At 38.3% G+C, this 19,683-nt stretch overlaps 1 protein-coding gene across 1 annotated transcript in view; it reads left to right on the top strand.

The window, feature by feature from the left end:
* The window catches only part of LOC139686898 (uncharacterized), a 47,142-nt gene that overhangs the window by 17,494 nt on the left and 9,965 nt on the right, over nucleotides 1-19,683 (top strand). The window contains exons 2-4 of the mRNA XM_071583973.1: nucleotides 7,946-8,090; nucleotides 10,454-10,638; nucleotides 17,491-17,840. Coding sequence (XP_071440074.1) covers nucleotides 7,946-8,090; nucleotides 10,454-10,638; nucleotides 17,491-17,840 — 680 coding nt within the window. The remainder of the gene's footprint in view (nucleotides 1-7,945; nucleotides 8,091-10,453; nucleotides 10,639-17,490; nucleotides 17,841-19,683) is intronic.

The raw sequence follows: 19,683 nt of genomic DNA, 5'->3' as shown, positions 1-19,683 counted from the left end.
CAAATTCAAATATTATCGGTAACTAACGAAGCAACCAACACTAATGAATCCTAAGTTTGGTTTGATAAGTGAGGCTAGAGGTCACATACATACATGTAACTCAAAGTCCAACAGCAAGTGCAGTTAACATATCAGGGCAGGGAGGGCAGCTTTATCCTTGTGTCACTTGTGGTTTCCCTGGAAGATCCGAATACCGAAAAATCGCACAGCTGGGATGAAGCTGAAGGCACCCAGAAGCATGACCTAGAATCAAACCCGGTCCCTTCTATCAGCAGCCAAGCGCACTACTCACTGGACTACCATACCGCTGATTTTATTAATAGTTATTTAAAACATGAGTCTCACTGTTTCAAAACGATCGGAACGCAATTTACCTGACAAATTTCGCGCGTTCTTATGGTTTTCAGATTTATTTATTAGTTATAGTAAGGGTACCATAGAGCAGAAGAACAAAGGGAAATATAAGGATGTGAAAATAATTCATAACAGTTGCCATGAGGGTCGGGATCGATTTTGAAGCATATGCAAAATATAATTCAAATGAAAAAAAAATTTTACAGAATATTTACACGGATTGAAAATTGTACAGATTTTAATAACCAGCTTTGCTACCTTGTTGCTTAAGTAGGTTGTTAAAATGGCAGGAGTAGGAAGCTGTAATATCGTTTTTTATTGATAATTACCTATACGAAAAATGCATTATGTATTACCGACTGGATATATGTTAACAAAAGACCACTAAAGCGCGATAAAGTGGCATTTCGGGTGACGATTACAATGCAAGTACACAGTAATTTTCTCAAGACATTTTCATATCTTTTCAAGTCATGATGCTTTCACTAATACTGAAATTTAGGACAAACGAGCGTTTTCAGTTCTTACGGCAACCATATTTTGACGTTAAAGCAAAAAATAAGAAGGTAGTATCAAGGGTAGAGCGCTCGGCTGCGGACCGAAAGGTAACGGGTGTCAAACAACGCGTGATGCATTTGGACAACCCAATTTAAAATCCAAACTGCTAGAGCCTGAATACTAGAACTTCCTTAGTCATTTGGTAAGCCACTGGATTCCCTATCAAGGATTTCATGCGCCTGATTAAGGCTTGGCCAGCTCTGTCCTCATCCATTGACCCTCGGATTGACAGGAAATATTTTTCCACTGACGAAAGTTTCGTCTTAACGTCCAGGAACATCTTTTTTCTCTATCTTTCAGCATCGTCTTGGCCCATCACTGACAATGAATGTTAGCGGCTGAAAGGATGAAGTTTCTCCCGCTCTCTCTTCGTGTATGTGCAGGTATAAGTGGCAATATAGAAAAAATCAAAATTTCATCCAAACGCCCTCGGACTCTTAATTCGAAAAAGAGGACAAACAAAACCCTATAATAAACCCAAAGGTCAGTTTGATAGGTGGAGGCAGAGCTCACCTAACACTAAGTTTAACATAACAGCGTGTGAAATGCACACATAAGGCTGGTGGAGGCCAGTTCCTTCCCCTTTACCGGCCATGATTTCCCCGTAAGATCTGACACACGAAAAACCAAACAGCTTGGATAAAACTGTAAGGGTGCATACGAGTAGAGACGTTACCCGGTATCAATCCTGGGTACCTTGGCCCGGGAATGGATCTTGAAAATCGCTAACGGGTGGCAGAAGACATTTTCTAATACGAGCAAAAAATTGTATATAATTGTCTCTACAAATGAAGTTGAAACTGTTGAATTTGAAACTAATTGCAAATTAATTTATTGAAATAAATTTATTGAAATTAATTTATTATATAATTATAAATTGAAATTAATTTGAAGACCATGATGTACCGTACAGTGTAATTTTATGCTCAAAGGGTAGAAGGAATTCAAAATATTTCATTTCAGACTTACAAGTAATTTTTATTTTTAATTTTATTAGGGGTTACGGGGGGAAATCCAAAAAAGGCAGAGAGGGTGGATGGAGGATATACGCAATGAAAGGTAGTGGTGCGCTGATGGCCATGATGAAAGGGAAACTGCTTGGTAACCATGGGAAAAGGATAGAAGAGGCTATTTAGAAAACATGGAGCCAGGTAGAAGTTCCAACGAAATGAAGAAAGAAATAGTAAGTTACAACGATACTTAAAAATAATTAGTCGCTAGAGGCTAAAAAACCTATCTTTAAAACAGGTCGAATATTCGCTCATAATTTAGTCAGTCACTCTGCCCACTACCGACACCTCTAAAAAGTCGACATTCGAGGATAGCTGGGCGTCTGTAACCTCCAAACATGCTGTCTGGGCCACATAGGACAACTGGAATTTAATTTCTCGTGTGGCGTTTAGTATCATAGCAAAAAACGTGAGGGTCTAAATTTGCCTAGTTTTTGGTGAATCTCGGAAACTGTGGTCGAACCACAGTGGGTGTTAGGCCCACGGATGAAAAAGTAATTCTCTATACACTCGGAAGAGCGGTGACTTTCAAGACTATTTTAATTTCAAGTAGGACGGTCTCGCTGGGCGGTCGATCCAGCTCCCGCCGAGTGGACCAGTTGGGCTCTGTGGGCGTTCGATTTAAATACAGGGCTTCCGAGAAAGGCATGAAGAAAAAGATTTAGAATTTATAAAAAAATATTATTTATACACCTAAGTGTATGGAAAATTTTGAAAAAGAATACGTGGAAACTAATTGGACGCAATATTGAGATACGGGGGTCGACTTGAGACCACATGACAGCAGCCATACAAGGGAAGGGCTTCAGAGTAAGGCTAAGGATAAATTACGAGCACCAATTGACGTGCAACTGTGGAGGAATGAATAAATTGGCAGATAATTGGATATCTTAGAGGATTGCTTTTAGCCAATCCCTCGAGTGGCAGCCCATGATGACGTTGGAAAAAAGCGTGTTTTTTTAGATGGAATTATTTTGATATCAACAAATATGAAATGGAATCGATTATGTCATAGTGGTTCTCATTTCTAGCGGATTAAAAATTATTTTATCATTCATTCCGAGAATGCGAATAAAATGAAATAAAAGAGTGATAGATACGAGATAGATACTCGTATATCGAACTCGTTTCGAGAGACGGTAACCGACTGGATACGGTTGAGTGAGAGAAAGTAAGAGGAAGGACTTCAAACAAAGACCCTGGATGAAGTAATGCACGACAGCCATTGATGGACTTGAATCCGAAGAAACGAGAAGGTGCTTAGAAAAATTAATTCGCTTAAATTAGCACTAGGCCAGGTGGGCTGAATTCAAATACTTCTCAGAAATTGTGACTGCTGGGATGGTATTTACCTTAACTGAACCCACATTTAAGTTACACAAGACATATTTGCTGACAGAAAACCCTCCATTATTAGTCTAGGTCTATTATTTGCTCCAAATTCACAAAAACGCTTGTGGGATCCGAGATTTTCATTTGGTTGCGACCTTGAATTTTTGCAAACAATTTATATTTGTGAGCGCATCGAGAATTCCAAAGGAGATGAGTACTTGTACTTTAGTGTACCCGACGTTAATAGCGATAGATTCTCGTTAATGCCATTGTGAAAACGAAGCAGTCGTGATGGTAAAGATAAGCCCGTCTTCTGGCATCGGCATGAATACATGACCCTGAAAGAATCAATAAGATGTTAAGAGTGCATTACTAGGTATATTCTCAGGGTCAACCGTCAACTTCATGTTCACGGCTATGTAATGAAATGATTATCTTTAAAAATTCGTCTGGCAATGCGTGCTTACAGGTACGTTTTCTTGCAATTGAAAGATTAAAAGTTTATCTTGTGATTTTCATTGCCCTTTCCATCCTCACAAAATTAGCATTAGTTTGCTTGCTCACTTCTTAACTCAAAATCACTATTGAATGAAAGCTCGAAAAATCTCATAAAGTCAATGTGCGCTGTTCAGTATAAATAAATAAATATATCTATACAATTCCAAAGTTTAGATCCCATCTTACAAATTATATTCTTTCAGGCCTGTAAACTACCCGTCTACTCTAGTGTCAGTTCTTTGTTTGAAGAAAATCTCCGTTCAACGAGGATGATGTTGATATATATATATATTTTTTTTCACACGTACATATACTATATGTGGGTCGCGGTAGTCCAGGAGTAAAATGTTGAACTACTGACCGGAGGGCCTGGGTTCGCCCGGGCAAGTCTCTCTGGGTACCTACAGCTCCACCCAAGCTATATGATTTTTAAGGTACCAGATCTGCCCGGGAAACCATAACCGACACAAGGAGAGGAACTAGCCCCCCTACCCTGTGATATATATGATATATATAAAACCATAAATAAAATATTTATATATGATATATATACATATATATAAATAATATTGTATTATGTCTAACCTGAGGAAGGCCTCAGAGAGGGCCGAAAGCTTAAACTCTCTGAAATATGTGTCCTTTGATGTCTTTAGAAGAAAAAGGTATGTATATGTATTATATCGAGGATCGAATTCCCTGGAGGTTTACATACTGAATAAGTCGTAAATTTCTTCCTTAAATGTCCAGGGCAATAAAGATGTAAGATGTTTTACATAAGAAAACTAATAAATGGCAAAGAACAAAGTAAAACAACAGACCACCTTTCCTAGTAGGATTATGGATTGATTTTAGATTTAAGGGCGAATTTTAGACGTTGTTGATGCAATTTTACTCTGCACTAAAATTGCATTAAATTTAAAACTGTATAATACTACAGAAACGGTTTTCATATGGGTAACTACGCCAAACAATGTTGAGTTTATGATTTTTCACAGCAGTTAAGTCGTGCCCGTGAAGAAAATCTAAGAGCCATTTGAATCGCGTACCATAACTCAGACTGCCTTCGCAGAGCAGACGGATGGTCTTCAAATTCATTCTCAATGAACTTTTAGCTACCCCGAGCGTCCCAATGATGAGCTTATTGAGGGTAATGGAGGCACCTGGGTACAACTTCCTCTTTCTAAATCGCAGGGCCTGATATTGTTGGAAATTTGATGCTATTTCTTTCCTTTACAAAACTAAAATCTCCATAATTGAACTAATAATTTATAATTTCTCTGATTATATTTAATACCTTCGGTATCACCTCTACTCTTGAAGTTAAGACCACCTACATGTTTAAGAAAAATAGAGCTTGTCTGGTACTATTTTAAGAAAATTTTGTTTAGATTTCTTTAATTTTTTTATAAAATAACACCATTTATTGCACGATGCTCAGATGAAGTGCGAAATCGATGAAAAAGGGACGATAAGCTGATTCCCAAGGAGCGTAGAGCGTAAGAAAGGTTCTAAGAGTGTACATCCGGTATCATTTTTAGTATATACTTATCCATTATTCAGCTCCTACATATTATGTTTTCGAGAATTCATAACATTCTAGTTGTTGTTGACTGGTCTCTGACGACCAGGGTTAAGTAAACCCACAGAATTTCTAAGCTAGAATTATTTTTATTAATCCGGTTAGAATAACTTGGCTGCGAGTGGCATTCAAAGTTGAATCGGTATTATCAAGAGTGCGCGGGCAAAATTTGCATAATGATAACACGGGCAGCTGATCCATATATACGCAAAGTTCAATGTTTTACATGAAAGGAGTTAAGTGAAATTGAAAAATAGTGATACCGAAATCTGTTCACTCAAACTACCAAGTTTTCGCCAAATTCACCTGCAGGTTTAATAGTTATGGTTATTTGACGAAACCCCGGTCATATTAGTAAAAGAAATGACATCAACATCCAATGAAATTGCATGACAAATATTAAACCTGAGTGCCACCAACTATGCATACAAATTACAAGGTTCGGGTCCCCTAAATGCTAGGCTTAATCTTCCAAAAGAAATCACCAACTCTCTGGTGCGATGGCATATTGCCGAACATCAAGGAACGAGCGAAAATATTTATAGCATCGGAGATGCGTGTGGCAAGGGAATTTACAGCGCTAAATTATTCTTTAGGAACCAACACAGAAAGAGATTGCCTCTTAAAGTATATCAGATGGGAAGCCATTTCACCGTAGAGAGGTTTTCGAGTGGCGATCTCATTAAGCACGAGGGCTGTAAAAGTTGAGACATTCAGGTCCCACTTTAAGTGCCACAAAAATACCCTTATCTCGCAGCAGAAAAAAAATGAGTCACCTTAAGCTTCTCAGGTCCCACCCTCTCAAAGTATCTTTAGGCATAATTTCCTCGTGGCTCGGAAAATGTGTCAATTGGTACGTAGGATCATTGAATAGATCATTCGTAAACATGTCGCCCATTGTCTTTTGCAAATTAAATGGAGCGCCAGGAATTTTCCTCGAAATACGCGATTAGGTTATTAGGGCTTGGCAGCGAAGGCCGTGAGAGAGTGTGGTGATAATGCTGGCAATTTTCTCAGGAGGTTATTCTCTTCTCAAACCCCGAACCCAAGCTCTCCACCCGTCATGTTACTGTAATTTGTGCACGACAGCGCTACGCTCGTAGCCGTCAGAACTGCTTTTTAGAGTCCGTTCGCACCGGAGCGAATTTAGCTTTTTGACTATGGTCGTGATTATGTTAAAAAGCCTCTCAAGATCGTTTGCTCTGGAATTCAGAGTAGACCAACCCAGACTTTATACCGGTTTGTTCCCAGGTTGATAAGTTAACAAAGTTTTGGGTAAGTATTTTTAGATATGAAATAGCTATCTGATTTGGGCACTTCTGCTATCTAATTCAGGGATTTCAATCAAAACACAAGTAAAAGGATTTAAACAGCTTTTTTGTTAATATGTCACCATGAAATTATGGAACATCCCTAAGAAATCCCATGTGAATAATCCACCGAAATCTAAAATTTTCACTATTTGAATCGCAATGAATATTTCCATTCTTAATTCGTCGAAATGTGCTCAGGAGGATGACAATTTTTAAATTAGAAGACCTGATAGATGGTATAGTCAGTGGTATCGTATCTCTTTGAGAAGAGCGTTTCAAAAACCTGCGAGTTTAAAACATGGAAATTTAAGTGGTTCCTTTGAATTAAATGTTAAATGAATACCTTTGTGCATCTCTAAAGAAAGTTTAGACCTACAGTTCAAAAAGAGAATAAAATTGATGCCCATCCATGGATTCGGATGGGAATGAACACATAAAATCGAAGTTACATGTCCTAAAAGTGGACACTCCCGTAATGGTCAATTTAGCTTTGTTTGGATCTTGTCTAAGCTAAGTCAAGGGCAAGAAAATTGATAGGCATGCAGTTTGATAAATTTTTTGGTTTTCTGAGCAAGTTTTTGGCACTCAGCATCGTTGGACGTGAGCGTGAGGAAAACAACTTTATAGATCCCTCGGCTGACGTTTTCAACACATAATGAAGCTATTTAATGTAATAATTTAGCTACTAAGGGAAACAGCGTTGACTATAGTTCTCTCGCGGGAGTTTCTTTTTCCGTGTGCCTTTAGAAATAGACAAATTCTGCGGACTGATATAAGACACGTACTATGACTTTCAGACATCTTGTGTTTAATGGGAGCGTGATGTGTTTTGTACGTTCTCCGTAGAATCTCAGAATTATTGTCCTGAACACAAAATTTCCCAATTATGTCACCTGAGAAGAATTCAAAATTGCATTATAGGTCACTGCAATTGTATTTGCTCAAAATTTTAATAGGCTCACACTTTGAGCATTAAGTCATATATTTCCTTTGGTGACATATGTAATTCCACCTTTCAAGTGGATTTTATATTTTTGTGCTGGGATTAAAACCTTACTTTATAATAATTATTAATATCTAAAAATGATATCAATTTCGTTTATGCTAATTATTTTTAAACAAAATGTCCATTTGTTTCCCATCCCTTCTGAACTGAAATATTCATTCATTACAAAATTAAAACTCTTGGTTTTTCTTTATATACTGCATTACCATACTAGATACCTCCAATATTTAATTTTAGTTTGATTAAAATGTTATGGTAATATTAAATTAATGTTAATATGGTTCTTTTTCCTTAGCCACGCAGTGTTCAGAGGAGTGTGCCCTTTCAACATGTCTTCCGCGCGTTGAAGTCTCCCGCAGAACGTGCTGTTGCGTCTTCTCCCTCCGCATATTTGGACTTCCGAAGTAGGCGGAGGAAAAGGCGGAAGAGAGTCAAAGAAGGTAATTACATAAATAAGTCTCAATACGGCTGATGAAAAGAATGTGATTCCAGGTGATGGCAAAGTTTTTATGAATCCACCATAGTGTAGGCAACTTTGGTTGCAGCATCATAGCCATGTTTGGAGAGTTAAAACTATATTAACATTTTCCCCAACCCTTTTCGTTCATATATTAGTTTTTGTAAATGATAGGATAATCATCTTTCAGGTTTTAATCCTATCGATGACTAAAACCTATCCGTTTCCAATCATTTATAAAGACATGGCTAACTTAAACAGTGAGATGCTGCCCGTAAGATAAAACGAGTAACAGAAATATGGTGATACATATGGTTTTGAAACTGATAATCGTAGGTTTCGATATTTTGATTAACTTATTTATGTAAGCCAATATAACAATTTTATATCGACCCATTATATGGATACATAAAATTTGAAGACTATAGAAGAAATTTCGCCCAAATACAAAGGAAATAGCCGCTGTCAGCATCATTTTACCATACAACTTCTTTCCGCATGGTAGTGCTTCTACATTTCCCTTAATGTTCCCTGTTTTTGAATGAACTCATTCACTTTGCAATTTAAGGAAAATACTTATAGTTCGTTTTATGTGCAATATAAAGATGCGAATATTAGTTTATATTTTCAGTCAGATCCTAGTGACCTTGAATTTGGCAATGCCATTGGTGGATCAATGTAAAAACTTCCACTTTTTATACATTAATTCATTCTCGAATAAGCAACTTTAGGAAAAGCACAGCAAGGTAGCTATATAACAGTCGATTGGGTATTACACGCGAGCATGTGGAGCTTTCATAAAAAACAGGCAAAAATATTATACATCCGATTAATACATTTTTAATTACTTAGTAATAGTATTTGACATCCAACAATTTTAAGTGATTTGATTCGGGTGAACTATTATAAATACTACTTCAAGTTAGATATTAAGTAAAAACTCATTTAAATACTTCAACAGCACATTTATTCAATTAAAAAAGGATGCTGGGGAATAAATCAGCGAATCTGTGAACTTGTGAAGTAATATGAAAGGATAATTGTAGTATAAGAACGCACTGCTATGCTGCAGATGCTCATAAAAAGATAACTTTTCAGTGTTTAATAATTCATGATGTGCTTGTTTGGGTTCATATAAATAAATACTCGAATAATACGAATTATCAAAAGGAGAATAGACCAATAAGTGAAGAAAAACCATGTTTTTAAGTCTTGGTATGAGATTTACTGTGGGATGAGGGTGTTTTGTAGGCCTTCTTTATAGAGTCTCAGAGGAAGGAGAGACAAGACGAAAGCGAAAGAGCACCTTTAAAGATTACTCCGAGCAATAGTTGACAAACAGCATTAAAAACATTTCATTTGTTTTCTTTCTCTGCCATCCGGAACTGGTTTTACCGCAAGCCTTGAAGCGAGCGCACTGGTGTGTGATACGTGATCTGGTCAGTGGGACGCTACGTCGGAGCAGAGATGGAAATGAATGATGATACCCGTGTCTCTCCATGTTATATGATAGCCACACGTGGTGTAATTATGAGGAGCCTGTTGTCTGATCGCCAAAGCGATGTTCTATATGATTACTGTTTATTAATGGCGTTTAGCGTTTGATAAAAGATTTAAACTATTGAAAATTAGGATGCAGTCGAGGGAAAAACGGAGAATAGGGAAATCTACGACCCATTTTTTATTGCAAGTTATGTTTTATTCATTATGCAATGTTTTAAGTACTTATCGGTGCTGAGAATTAGTCTTCATGTTTTAATATCAATTGTAACGCTTTCGTGAGCATGCGAAAATAATTAATAGTTTTGAGTGCTAAATGACTTCCTTGATAGACCAGGAAATAAAGTACGCCACCCAAGAAGAATAGTCGTAGTTTAATTTTCGTTTCGCCTGGCATACAGCGCCGACTTCAGCGCAATATCAAATTTATCATTCCTCAGCGTACTCTTTGAATCACGATTTGCCTTTAGATTTCAAATGCACGTGAATCATTCAATATTCTCCACTCTTAGACCTCTGACTGTTGAATGCGGCGGGGGAGGGACGTGGAATCATACTTATGCGTGCAGGGCACCGTTCTTAGGAAGAACAATGGTCTATTTTTTTACCGAGACTCAGCTTTGTAAGCGCAATACAATATTTTGGCCGTTCCCATCAAGGCCTCTCTCAGACCTAAACTCTGAATCAGAAGCTCGAGTCTTCGAGTACCGCACGCTTTCATTGCGAAAAATTTATGGATCGTATTCTCATTCGTTTTGGCCCAGCCCCCCGCCGGTTGACAAGTAGCCAAGCGCGCTCGCTTGTTCGGCGAGCCCCTCTCAGACATTTCAATCCTTTTGTTTCCAGACCCGCCACCCACGGAGGAGAAGAGGACCTTCTTCGCCAACCTCACCTCCTCGTCTCCCCAACCTCCTTCCTTCTGGAGCGGGAATGGCGCAAATAATAAAAGAGTGGTCGTTTCCAGCCACCGGAGGAAGGTCCGCTCCAAGAGCCGGAAGATCAAGATGGTTTGCCGAAAATCTCCGGGTTACGTAAGTGCAATAAGAGTTGTCCGATTCTAAGCGCGCTCAAAGAAGAGTGATCCGAACCCTCGAAAATGTGCAATACGTCAATATAGTTACTTGCGTCTCCGTGTGAAACGTCTATTGACGCACTTAAGATTTAAGGTTGCCAAGTTCAATCATCTCATGTATGGTATGCCAAAAAATTAGCGTTACAAATATATAGTATACATCCAATAGTGATCACTGACATTAGGGAAAATATTATTTTTCCCATTTTGAACATTTCAATAGCCTCTCAATCCGTGAATTGGTTGACTCTTAAATTTTTACCTTTTCACTGCTGATTCTCCCACTAATACTAAAATATATCTTCTTAAACATTCTTCTCTTTTAAGGATGTACATAATTGTCCTTTGATATTCCTCGTGAAAACTCCCCTTGCATCCAAAATATCCACTATTTCCGACTGTGCGTCCGTCTCAATACAGTTAGTTTCTTCCCGAAGATGACGTACTGCTTTTCGTCCTATTCTTTCTGAATGAATACCTTCGTTTATCATTACAAAAGTGGACTATGCCCTAAATTATAATACCGTAACTCTGCATATGCTGACATTATAGTACTATTTGAATGGCTAAAAAGTTTTAGCAAAGTTATGGACGTGAGCAATGATAAGAGGAAAAATGCACATGGATCTAAGTATGGAAAATAACCAGATGAATTCGACACACCTTGGAATACAATGGATTTCTTGGGAATACAATGGAAGTTAAAATATAATGAAAGGCGCCATCATAAAGATCACGGGACAATTGCGTAGATTAAAAAAATAATGATGCGAGGGAGAAGTGCGGTAACGGGGTAAGGGAATTAGCATTTTGACTTATGTAAAACCTTATAATCTAAGTGTTGCTATCTTAGCGTTAATCTTGAATTTAGGGCGCCTTTGATTACTCACCCTTGAGAAATAAGAACGGTGGTGATTTATTTTCACGCCTTTCCTCTATCGATGTAGTTAGGCAACTAAATATTTGCTTATATGCCTAGTTTAGACATAGTACTAAAGTGATTTCCACATTTTTGGGGCTGCGTCCGCGTATGTCGTTTAAATGTACAACAGTTTCTCCAGCTATCCTGCTGGCGTCCTCAGGTCAAGGATGAAAAGAAGCTTGTTGTCCCGTCTTATATAGGGAAAATCCGGCGCCAATACCGGGAAATTTCTTGGCCAATCAGGGAACGTCCTCATATTTGCGCGGAATAATTCTTTTCCACGCACTGTGGAGTGGATATCCATCCTCTCTGTTAAAATTTTCTGGCCTTTTAACGATTTCAATGGCCTCTCTGATTATTCTCTGGAAGTATTTTCCTTCTTTCGCTATTATTTTAGCGTCGTCGAACAGAATAGAGTGTCCAGTTCACTCCTGGAGTGAACCTGGACACTATATTCTGTTCGACGACGCTAAAATAATAGCGAAAGAAGGAAAATACTTCCAGAGAATAATCAGAGAGGCCATTGAAATCGTTAAAAGGCCAGAAAATTTTAACAGAGAGGATGGATATCCACTCCACAGTGCGTGGAAAAGAATTATTCCGCGCAAATATGAGGACGTTCCCTGATTGGCCAAGAAATTTCCCAGTATTGGCGCCGGATTTTCCCTATATAAGACGGGACAACAAGCTTCTTTTCATCCTTGACCTGAGGACGCCAGCAGGATAGCTGGCGAAACTGTTGTACATTTAAACGACATACGCGGACGCAGCCCGAAAAATGTGGAAATCACCTACTCATCGCCGCGGAAACCTGCGAACGAACATAGTACTAAAGTGTCATTATCAGTATTTCAATGCGAAGACGATTGCTGCAGCCATTCATTCTTCTCTATTCAGAGTTGATTCCTCACCATCTGATAGCTTCTCTGTTTTACGTCCTCCTTAATTTGACCCATATCTTTGTTTCTTGGTCTTCTCCTTGGACCTCGGGATCTTGTTTTAAATTTTATCTCATATTGCATTCGTAAATTTTGAATTTATTGTTAAATGAATTGAATGTTTCTATTAGGATGCTCCTTAAGTATTTTCCATAAAATAGTGAAAAAGATAGAACTTAGTCACAATAGTGATATTTATTTAAATTCATCTATTAGTACTGTTATTTTATTTTTTGCGCACAGCTATAAATCACTTCTTGGAGTTTAAACATGACAATAAAATTTATTCTACGACCATTGCACTGCGTAAGCATTTTTACACAAAAAGAGAGAAAATTACATCACAAATCGCTCATTAAATTTAGAACGAGTATTCATCTATTCGTATTAATGTTTGACATTAATTTTTTAAACTTACTTAAATTGCTTTGTTATAAATTCTTCATTTATATCAAACCTTAACTCAACCATGATAATGTCATTTTCATTTTAACATAGCTAAAGTGGCAACAGCTTGCCAACCCAACATTAACAGCCAACTCGTGCTCTACGGGAGCTTTCTCAGAAATCTTCGATTCTCTTCCATCTTTCGGAAGTAATATTAATGACAATAATCCAGCCAAAGAAAATCGCATGCCCAAGATAATATTTTATGGCTTCAGCAAAACTAGCATTGGATTTCTATATTGTCCAAACCAGATCACTTTTGAGTCTTCATAACTCAACTCCTTAACGTATTCCCATGTTGAAAGATATGGGTGTGTGTAGCATTTCATTTTAATAATCATTCCAATTACATGCTTGGTATTTCCTAATTCGTTTTCGTAAAATTCATTATGGCTGTGAGAGTTTAAGGTCCTTAACAATCACAGGTTTCTATCTTGGGTTTCGTCTATAAATTACGCCAAGATGTTTATAGCCTTTTTCACACCCTCTTCCTTTTTTCATTTTCACTCTTCATCATTTTAGGGTGGAGTCTCGCCATAAAATTACGTCAAAATCCCCTTTTGTAAATTTTCAGATGAACTCTTTAACTTGGAATGGCAATTGAAAATTGCTCGATTCTAGTTATGGGTGCCATGATCCCTCACAATGGAGGAGACAAGCGATAAACCCGGCTCTAACCTCTACAGCATGTATGTGCAGGATTTAGTCATTTTTATAGTCACGGAACCTCGGTACAGTTTCAGAATGGAGTAGCTTGTAAACTTAGGGTTTATTTTGCGCGAAAGCAAAATCTGGCAACTTTATTAAAATCACAAAAATTAACCTGAGGGTTAGTTTGATGGATGAAGGCACAGCTCACCTAGTACTCAGATTTATTTGACGTAAGAAATTCACACATTCAGAGTTGCGGAGCAGTTCCTATTCCTGTCTTGATGGAAACTAACCCCTCAGGTCAGCAGCCTCACGCTCTCTCCACTGGAGCAGCAGTTGCCCAGTAGTCTGCCGACTACTACGTAAGTTTTCAAACAAAGAACAACAAAATTCAGTCTCACAATTTTTAAAAAAATGTAGAAAGCTTTAATAATATGTTGAGATTTAGCGAGTTAACCTTCCAGGGCTTGATGGATGTGAAACCAGGTTTTTGAGGCTAAAGGGCAAGCGTCGAGTCAAGGTTTTAAATAGGGTGAGTGAAGAGAAGACGTGACTAGGGAAAATTCGTAAAAGGCAAAGAAATTGGGTAGGATAAATGAAAAGCGGTATGTTGCAGTCGTGGTAGAACGGGGAATGCTGAGTAAGCGGGTAGAAGAAGGAAAAGAGGAGGCTGTTTAGACAGCATTAAGGCAGGCAGACGTTGCGCGTACGAAGAAACGAAGAAAAATATGTAGGGCAAAAAAAGGAAGTTAAGGTAATACTCAATAAGTAAATAGTCGGTAAGAAACCTCTATTAAAATTGATATATAATCTAGAATGAATTAATGAAATGAAAATTTTGTTACGATTTTTTAAAGATGTATGTACCTTAAAGAACATATAATTAGTCCGAAGACACAATTGGGCATAAAATTATCAGTTTATTGGTCCGTGAGATGAATGGCTGGCAATTGGAAACAGATACTTTAATCCGAAATGAATGTTACTAAGAACTCATGAAAGTAATTCAAAATGAATAAGAATATTAATCGGCACAACTATCAGAGTGGCATTAGACCCATCATTTGTGTTTTAGAGCTATTAAATGACTCCTGAATTGTATGTTCTCCTGTTCATGCCAGTAAGTATGTATTTCTAAGGCAATTTGTATACTCGGGAATAGTAAATTATTATGACAAATTCTGAAATTTATTTTCCCGGAATCTTCCATAATATACATTCCTCTCCTGTTGCGTTTCCCTACCACCTTCCTACTCACAGAAAGACTGGATACGTAGTTTTCTGCTCCTTCCAAATAAAATTTGTTCGAAGACTTTTGGATTTAGGGTCGAAAACTATTTGAACATAGTTACAGAAAGTTCCTAAGTCAATGTCAATACTTAATTATTGCATTGAATGGTTCATTAAAGGTCATATTTCTGCTTTTAATTTCGGCAGGAAGAATGAGATTGTCATATCTTCATCACCCAATAAAATACAATAAAAAAGTTCCATAATTACAATTTACTTTTTAGTCTTGTTACTTTGTTCGCTCCATTTCAATTATTTCATAACAAATCTTTCTCAAAAATTCTGAATAACCCTATTGTTGCTGATATCTTTCCTTCCTATCAGGTCATCATTTAACCTGATCAATATGGGTAATTACAACCAAACATAATTAAACGGTTTTAAATAACTCATTGGAAATTGATCATTAAAGGCGTCTCTCCGCAGTTGTGTGAGGACAGTCATAACCTGTGGGATGTTTTTTCGCAGTATGGACAACTTCCACTTCTTAACAGTTGGTTTTTATTTCTATGCGTACTCTTTAAAAGGCGGGAAATTGAATGAATGAATGATGACTCGCGCGATCGTGATTCGAATAACCCGCACCTCGACAAGCAGTGGCGCCACCTCACGGGCATGCGGGTCGGACGACCTCGCCGTTGTTCACGCTGGGGCGTGAAAATGAACCTTGTTCTGATAAATTTGCAGAAATGCAGTAATATATAATTTTAAAATGGAGACCCGAAGATTGCTTTGTGCCTTGCGGCCAAATTCTTTTTTACCTACATTATAGCCACTGATATATTTTTCGAAAGGATGTTTGAGTTGTCAAAAACTTTTGACAAAAGCATTCATTATTCGCCCATTCTTCGTCAGAAGGAAAATGAGTAATAAATAGAATAAACCTATGAAGCATCTGAGAGGACATTTTCTCTTACTTCCAAAACATGTTTTTGCAATAGGGACAGTAGTAAATCTAGAAAATATCTAAGTAAGGATTTTCACACATGGAAAAAAGGGGATCGGGATGGTGCGATAGCTATTGCACTGGATTCCCACTCGGGAAGCCCGGTTTTGAATCCCGGTGGTGGCTGGATTTTCAGTGGTATCCCGATCCCTATTTCAGGTGCTTTTTGGCGAGCACTCTAAAGTGAGTACGCCGTCCGTTGGGTGGGACGCTAAACTGTGGATCCCTTGGCGCCTTTCGTCAAGAGTAGGCTAATGCCGACGCTGGATTTCTCTACACCCTTCCTTTCCCATCCATCTCTTATGGCGCAAATGACCTCAGTAGTCGGTCGCCTCCCCTAATAACTAAGAGAAACGCCGCGTCGGGACGCCGCAGCGTTAGGCTACTCTAATATTACTCCGATTATTCTCCTTGCGAATTGTTTATGTACCACAAAGTGTCCAACCCATCACTTCCCTCTTTTCCACCGGTTGTTTTATTGCGCCTTTTTGTCTTATTATGCTTCTTCATTTCCCATCTTGGTTATATACGGATCCTGAAATACTCTCCACACGGAAGGCTGCTTACAGAGCTTAAAGCAACAAAAAAAAGTCCTTCACAGCCGGGATTTGAAACCGAACTGGGAGTGACATTTGGAAAGTGCGGCCCATTAAATTTGAGCATTAGGCTTCTTTGCCGGTAGACCTGATGCCACTGTTCCTGATGACGACTCTCCACACCCCTAGCTACGCCCAAACTGTCGATTTTCCTTAATCCAGATCTTTCTAGGAAACCACAAACGGCAAAAGTAGCCCCCATTCCCTGATGTGTGATTTCCCCATGCCGTTGAGCTTAGTACTAAGCGGCCTTTACTTTCATCTATAATACTAACCCTCAGGTTAATCATTGTGGGGGTGGTACTTCAATTATATTTATTTTCCATACTTAAGAGCACAGTTCAATAAATAGTAGGCATCACATTTTTTTCGTATAATTTATCGTACCAAAATTTAATTGTTAGAACAACAACCAATGAATGAATATAAGTTTCATGGCTTTTACTTTTCCCTTTTTCTTTTCCACAGTTTCCCAAATGGAAAGGGTTTTTACCATCATAAGCAAAATGAACATTTTCTAATATGCAGCGGCTGACGCAATACTGGAGCCAAATTAACGCAACTTATATCAAATATGCATTACAAATTAACCTAGCAATATTACGTTAATATTTCGCGGTGAATTATGTGAGAAAATAAATTACCATGACTCTTATTAGAGTAGTCTACGCGCGTAACCTTCATACCGTTCTGGGCAGGCACTGTCAAGGAGATAGTTATTAAGCCACGAAAAGAAACTCACCCCAACTAATTTCCTCCATGTCATGCCGATTTTTTCGTAGGTTAGTTTTAAGCTCAAAAAATCGCTATTAAAAGTAAAACATTAGCAAATTAATGAAATTAGAAAGATTTTCTCCGCAAAATTTGGATTCTTTCAAAAGACTGTACTTAACTACGATGCCGCAGGTTGCGCACCCAGTCTGTTCTGGCACTCCGGGGAGATCAGGAGTGTACGCTCGCCAAACTGTTGCCGAGGCCCAGAATAAATACAATATGTATATATCCCTCTCTGCACCCGCAGGATTCACACCGTTGCTTCGAGAGTGGCGTCGGCTCGCGGAGAGTGGCCAAGGGACCCCGCGACAGGCGTTGGTGGCGGAGGAGGAAAGGGAGAGGCAGGAAGAAGGGGACAAATGATGGGAAGAGGGAGAAGGATCGGGGGCGACGCAGAGGTAAGAAGGGAGGGAGGAAAGCCGGCGGCGGGGAGAGGGGCGGGAGCGCCGGGGGTCGCCACCGGCCCTTCCACGTCGCCAAGTCCTCGAGGAGACGGGTCGTTCCGGGGGGCAGTTCCCGCTACAGCAACGCGAGACTCTACGGACGCTGGTCGCGGTGGTCTCCGTGCTCGAGATCCTGCACGACTCAAAGGTTCAGGTGGGTCGAAGGGTGATGATACGATCCTCAAGAGGCAATAAGAATAATGAAATGCAGACTATACCTACGCGGAAGCGGATATAGAGAATATTTAAGTGGAGCATTTTTAAATGTGAAGAAAAATATTCATAACGCTTGTTTTACAAAAAAAGATGTAGACCGAGGAAATTTTGAAATTAAGCACAGAAATTTAGAAATTACAATGCAACCTTGCCGTGTATAATTTTATGTCCTACGGAGAGCAGGTATTCAAGAGTAATGGTGGGCATATAAATAATATTCATTTTGAATTTTGTTGAAGCCAAAAATATTCCATATTTTCCCCCTCCTGAAACTTCTCCAGCCCTTACACGATAAGAAAATTTTACATTTGCTCAGGGAATCTGCAACACAGGAAAACCTTGGACATTCGGGGATTTCATAGAAGGAAAGTACCTTGCATTGATGCTGGCGGACGGCAGCTAGGATTTGGGAGAGGCGCTTGTAAAGTTACGATTCTGACATGAATTTTAGATGCACTGATTTAGTTTGTCAAGCCAACCAGTTTAAACATACCAAGTAAATGTACTAAAAAAATGACATTCCTAAATAAGGAGTTTGAGAGGAGAATCAGACTACCACTAGATCTATGGGACAAGATCCATTTGCCTTTGGCAGTTCAGCCTTACAGAGTTCATGATTCCATTTCTATCACTTAGGGCTGCACTATAACCCGTTATAGTTAGTGCCAAATGTAAGGGGACAAAACGTGCAATTGTCTCTAGTTCCTCTGCCTGAGGGACACCCCTATATTATTGTAATTAATGATTTTCTTGCATTTAAGGTCGGTTTTTCATGGACAGACTAAAGAACAGTGAATTTCTTCACATCTCCTAACAAAGCAAAATGTGACATTCATCATAACAATAAACCCTTTAATTATACATACTCCCTCCCTTCATTCTGTTTGACATGCTTATAATTTGGTGGTTTCTCCTGATATTCTCGACTAAAAATATCTAAAATTTCTATACCTCTCCTTTTAATTTTATTGAACAGCATCACAACAGCAAAACTAAGGTAATGTTATGTTATTCATTTTTCTATTTGCATTATTCCTTAGTCATCCTAAACAATTCCTTTTACACCAGGAGGAGATGGGTCCATATTAATTATTTATTATGCACTCTGATTTTTTAAAAATCTTTCTTCTTAATGGGTAATTCATTGATAGCAGTTTCATTACTCAAGGTGTAGATTACCTTTTAGAAATAAATATTCATTTTAACCCAAACTTTTTGTCAAACTGATTTAAATTAATATTTATGAATAGTAAACAGCAGTATACATTCATGTGAACACATATGTGATGATGCTGAATACCTAATTTAATATGAGATGAAACACCTTTTCATGCCCCAATGATGATTTTTGCCTTTGGATGGCCTTCGAGATGAGCCTTGAGCACTTAAATCCCTTGTTCCATGGTGCTGATGCATATTTAACTTGATTGCAATAGGGAATGGGAACATCGTAGTAAAAGTATGGAGATCACCCTTCCATTCCCCATCTGAGCTCATTATTGCTCAACTTTGTTCATCTACTGGAAACTGATGAGTTATTAGGGCTACTGCTGTTATTCAAGCCGATCAAATGATTTTTCTGAAAAATTATTTAAAAATTAACATCATTTCTGAAATTCAACTGTATATCATGTAACAGACTAGTGCTTTCAAATGAGACTCTGTGGAATGTCATCGCACAGCAGCAAAAAATGCTTTATTATTATTAGTCAATGCTATTAATCTTAATTTCCAGAGTTATTTTAAGAAATATAGACTTTTTTAAGCTCCAGTGCCAGAGA

This window comes from Hetaerina americana, unplaced genomic scaffold (assembly GCF_022747635.1).
Source record: "Hetaerina americana unplaced genomic scaffold, ioHetAmer1.1.p SCAF_15, whole genome shotgun sequence".
Classification (NCBI taxonomy): Eukaryota; Metazoa; Arthropoda; class Insecta; order Odonata; family Calopterygidae; genus Hetaerina; species Hetaerina americana.
Note: the sequence above shows the minus strand (reverse complement) of the source record. Positions and strands in the feature narration are given on the sequence as shown.